This window comes from Mandrillus leucophaeus, unplaced genomic scaffold, assembly GCF_000951045.1.
Source record: "Mandrillus leucophaeus isolate KB7577 unplaced genomic scaffold, Mleu.le_1.0 Scaffold1567, whole genome shotgun sequence".
NCBI lineage: Eukaryota > Metazoa > Chordata > Mammalia > Primates > Cercopithecidae > Mandrillus > Mandrillus leucophaeus.
In genome coordinates this window covers 155,659-161,037 of record NW_012101551.1, presented here as the reverse complement: position 1 = coordinate 161,037, position 5,379 = coordinate 155,659, and the positions used below count along the sequence as shown (strand labels likewise).

General features: G+C 35.3%; 1 protein-coding gene across 1 annotated transcript in view; it reads left to right on the top strand.

Moving 5' to 3' along the window:
• The window catches only part of LOC105536197 (tetratricopeptide repeat protein 29), a gene marked incomplete at its 5' end in the record, with an annotated part of 190,646 nt that overhangs the window by 31,321 nt on the left and 153,946 nt on the right, over nucleotides 1-5,379 (top strand). The window contains one exon of the mRNA XM_011975479.1: nucleotides 4,225-4,316. Coding sequence (XP_011830869.1) covers nucleotides 4,225-4,316 — 92 coding nt within the window. The remainder of the gene's footprint in view (nucleotides 1-4,224; nucleotides 4,317-5,379) is intronic.

The following is a 5,379-nucleotide window of genomic DNA, read 5'->3' as shown; positions in this document are numbered from 1 at the left end:
AGGTGACCAATAGCAATTATTTTATTTTAAGAACTTTGGATTTTATTTGAAAATGTTTTTACCAAGTACATCTATTTCATTTTGGTAAGAAGATAGTCTGTTTTCTTTGAAGTCATAGAAATTGTTTTCAAAGCTTCATTTTCATTACTCACTGAAATTATTGGAGCAATTGGATAGAGTGGCCATGTAGCACTCAATTCTTATGAGGTGTATAAACTGGCTTTGCCAACTTTGGTAACTTTGGTATCATGTCGTTTGGTGTCCATTGAAACTTACACAGTAGCACGCTAAATTAATGTTCTCCTCTGTCTTTTGACAAAGGTTAAGTTAGTTCCCTTGAACTTTAAAGATAGATAAATTCATTTATATTTTTATATTGTATATATTTTCAATTCATCAAAATATTTGTACCTGGGGATCCTTTATTTTTACCTATCTCTGATTTGCAATGCTAGATTTTAACCATCCCAATCCTGGCTCTGTTTCCAACATACTGTCTGCCACAGGGATAGTCAATCAAGTGCAGTGCACCCCTCAGATCGCCACACTGTATTTTCTTATAATACTTGAAGTATTCTTTGTAAAAGTCCTTCCACTCTTTGTCTAGTGATTCAAGTTGATCAGTATTTATTAATTTGTAGATTATACCTTACCTGCTTTAAGCAGATAAAGTTGCCTGCTATAAAGCCGTATAAAACATCTGTATCTTTTTAAAAAACTTTTATTTTAAGTTCAGCGGTACCTGTGCAGGATTGTTATATAGGTAGACTTGTGTCACAGGGGTTTATTGTACAGATTATTTCATCACCCAGGTACTAAGCCTAGTACCCAACAGTTATCTTTTCTGGTCTTCCTCCTCCTCCCACCATCCATTCTCAAGCAGGTCCCCAGTGTCTGTTGTTCCCCTCTTTGTGTCCATGAGTTCTCATCATTTAGCTCCCTCTTATAAGTGAGAACATGCAGTATTTGGTTTCCTGTTTCTGTGTTAGTTTACTAAGGATAATGGCCTCAAGCTGCATCCATGTTGCTGCAAGGGACATGATCTCATTCTTTCTTATGGCTGCATAGTATTCTATGGTGCATATGTACCACATTTTCTTTATCCAGTGTGCATTGATGTGCATTTAGGTTGATTCCATGTCTTGGCTATTGTGAATGGTGCTGCAATGAACATTTGCACGCATGTGTCTTTATGGTAGAATGATTTATATTCCTCTGGGTATATACCCAGTAATGGGATTGCTGGGTTGAATGGTAGTTCTGTTTTTAGCCCTTTGAGGAATGGCCACACTGTTTTCCACTATGGTTGAACTAATTTACATTCCCACCAACAGTGTATAAGCATTCTCTTTTCTCCACAACCTTCACCAGCATATGTTGTTTTTGACTTTGATAATAGCTATCCTGACTGATGATAGATGGTATCTCATTGTGGTTCTGATTTGCATTTCTCTAATGATCACTGATACTGACCTTTTATCTGTATGCTTTTTGGCCACATGCATGTCATCTTTTCAAGTGTCTGTTCACCTTCTTTGCCCACTTTTTAATAGGGTTGAATTTTTCTTGTAAATTAAAACATCTGTATCTTCTACAGAATTTGTAGTAACATATTATTTTTCCACTCATTTTATTGCTTTTTAGTTTGAACTACACAATTTGCCAATCCACTGTGTTTTGTCTAGTAATCTTTTTATGACTCCACCTGTATGCACTCCTCTCTCCCACTGCAGCTCATGTTCCTGAGGAGCAGAGGGTGTGTCTTTGATTTAGAGCAGTTCCTTTGCAAGACCTTCATGTGAATTTCATGTGATTGACATTTTCCCTACTTGGTCAATAATGAACTATACTTGTCCTACTGCCTATATGTTTCCTGTTTTTCTGTAAATTGTTTAAGGAAATACCCACACTCTCTCCACTCTCTCAACGCACAAAAAAGATCAGTTGTCTTTACTTTGAGGAGGGACACTCCTACCCGGAGCTGTTCACTGGTGGCTAATTAACAGGTTCCCGAAGAATTCTTGTCCTAATATCTACATAGCACTTTATATTATCTCACAGTGCCACAACATTCTCAGAGGTAGACTTTCTTTTTTACTATGAGGAAATTAAACTTAAAGAGATTTCCTGGCCCAAATGTGTTGGGTATGGAAGGCTAGCACATGAATCCAAGTATTCTTATTCTAAGGTTAGTTTTCATTTCAGCAGGCCACATCTGTCTCCATGGGGAAGCTAGTATGGAATCAAGTACAAGGCCAAAGCTGTTTTTTGCCCCTCTGCTCCCAGGAATTATTGCACAGTGGTGTGGGATAGGAGCCATCAACACTGAAGTATCTACTTGTATTTTCTTGGGAACCTACCCTTCTATCCATGGGTTGAAGAGTCACACCTCACAGATAAAATTGGGCACCTCTGATTGTTGCCACGTGCTTCAGAGCCCATGGAGATCAGAGCCATGAGAGAGTGGTGCAGTATAAGCACAACTTTAGGCCTGGAAAAACCTGTCTTCAGTCATTGTTAATTCACATAGTTGTATCAGTCCAAAATCTGGAGCACTGAACTGTAAATTCCTTTAGGGTTACAGGCATATTCTCATCTACTTAAGATCCTGTGGTCTAACATAGTGCCTGAGACACAATAACGGTATTTGCTGAAAAAAACAAATGAACTATTTTGGCAGAAAATATAATTATATTCGATCTTTACTTTAAACTTCTAGAATGTCATATAAATTATATGTACCTTAAAAAGACACCAGAAAGTCTCTTCCTAAATATTTTGATATTTGGATTCCAAAAGATCTCTTATAAATTCACAAAATTCAGAGGCACTGCCCTTTAACTCAGAAAGGTCTACGTCAATTCATATCAGATTAGATCTAAGTGCTACTTGTTGTGTAAGACAGGGTGAAAAGAATATTCTCAGGTTTACACAGGGTTATTAGGAGACTTGAAAATGAAAATCAAAGGTCATAATAATGTATATTTCAAAATTGCTAAAAGAATACATTGTTAACATTCTTACCACATTAAATGGTAATTTGGTGAGGTGATAGATATGTTATTATTTATTAAAAATAGATACATTTTTAAAGTACAAAAAAAATCCCCAAATTTTGAACTTTGTGGTTTTAGCAGGAATTAAAACCCTGAGTCAATATATAGCCATAAGTTTTAACAACAGCATTATGTCAAGCAGTCACTTGCAAACCACATGAAACTCAAATTTTATGAAGTGTCACAATAGCCTCATTGAAATTATTTCCCAAATATTGACACTAAGAAAGCAAACAAAATATCAACCCTGCCGCTCAGACTTAAACCTTCTAGGCTGCCTGATTCAGGCAGTAACAGACAAGGTGTTTTTATGTCGTCCCTCACACTGACTCTGTCTTCCAAATGCCATCAAATGACTTTTGCTAATTCTTTCTTAGAAAATGTGCAAAAAGGATTTCCATAGAGGTCTTTCGAGATTTCCTGTGTCCTCATGTGTGTAATAGGTTGGGTCATGTAATAATGAAGGCAAAAGGAAGAACGGGGATTCTATTTTACGTATTTTTCTCCTTCCGGCCATTGAAAGAGGGAAAAAAGGAAAAGGGAAAATTATACCATACAGATGATGTCAGTGTTAAATTAAATTGAGATCACATGTTTGGCTGTGGCAGCTGTAATCTTTTGATTATTGAAGAGATTGTTGGTAATGAAATACATTTGTAAGAAATATTTTTAGTGTAAACTGTATACATGCACAAACTGTGAGCTATGCATCTAATAAAATGATAGATTTAGAAATTGCCTGGTACCTAAATTCATGTTTTTGAAATAGCTATTTATAGAAAGAAAAGTGATATTTAAGCTATCATAGTAGAATATTATAATCTGCCTTATATTACCTTAGATAATAGTCCCATATTTTAAAATAATGTAAAAACCATTCAATTATTTATTCATGCCTAAGTTATATAAGTTGGAAGATTTGGGGAATTGTGCAAGAAAAGAATTATTTTATCCAAAAGTAAGGCCTTACTGTCATGGCTTAAAGAGATTGCCACAAAACAAGTTATACTACAGATAAAAATAAACCAAACCAACATGAATTTTTAATCAATAAAATTTTTTATAGACATTAAAAACAAGTATTAATTTTAAGTTTTTCTCTTATGAAATGAAACATCAGTGTATCTGGCTGTGCTATATGTTCAATCTGTATTTCTCTTCCTGATAGGTCCTTGACACTTACTGTAAAATCTCCACAGAACTGGATGATGATCTCAGCCTGGGGAGAGCCTATGAAGCCATAGCCAAGGTCCTGCAGAGGTAAGTTAGCACATCCTCGTCTTGCTGTCACTGTGAATTCACTCAACTGTGAAAGGCTTAAATTGTTTGAGGTCTGTCGCTTTCCATTACCGCCTGCTTAAATTTTAAGCAGTGCCCTTCTTAAGTGACCCTTTCATTGTAAGTTATTTTAAACCATTTTGGTATTTTAAAATACGCATCTAAACTCTTCTTTGTCTGTGCCTCCTTCGTTGTATTTTCTTTTTGGTTTTCTGTAAGTTTAGTGATGACCTTGAATAAAAGAGAAAAAAATCGGGTCACATCTCACAAGTTAAGAAAGCAGAGAGCACAGAAATATGTAGTACGCTTCAGTGGCTGTGGTTCACCGTAACCTTTCCAGATCTCTTCTTTGAGGAAAGTTTCCATTTATGCTTCAGTCACGCTTTTCCGTTAAGACATCTCTCCTTTGAGCACATCTGGATAAACAACTGGAGTTAAAACCAATCTTTTCAATATTTCATTTAAAACAGAAAATGTTAGATACATGAACAACTTCTGATACCTATTTTTCCATGGAAGGCATATCATTCATCCTTCAGTCATTGTCTTGCAATCATTGTTTACTCTATTTGATTGTTATAGAGTAGCATTATGACTTAAGAAATAATAACAATAAGAGAAGTTATCGGTTAAGGCCTTGGTTTTTACTATGTTATCTTATATCCACGATACAGCTTTTTAACAATAGTAATGTTGGTAGCAGTAACTATAGTAACAGATATAGATTGTGTTAAGTTCTTATTTCTTTCCATTTATATCAGTTGTAAACACATACAAGGAGGTGTTTTAAAAGTAAAACTGTTATTTGAAAGACATTTGAAACATTAAAAAGTACCTAGTGAAGTAAAAGTGGAATCATTATATAAGTACCATTACTAATATAATAATCATAGTTTAAAATATCAGTACCAATGAAATTAAAGATATCCCACAAAATAAATAAAATGCAGTAATCACTGGATAAATGGTTTAGGAACGCAGACATATTTAGAAGGAGAGGCCAGGCACGGTGGCTCACGCTTGTAATCCCAGCACTTTGGGAGGC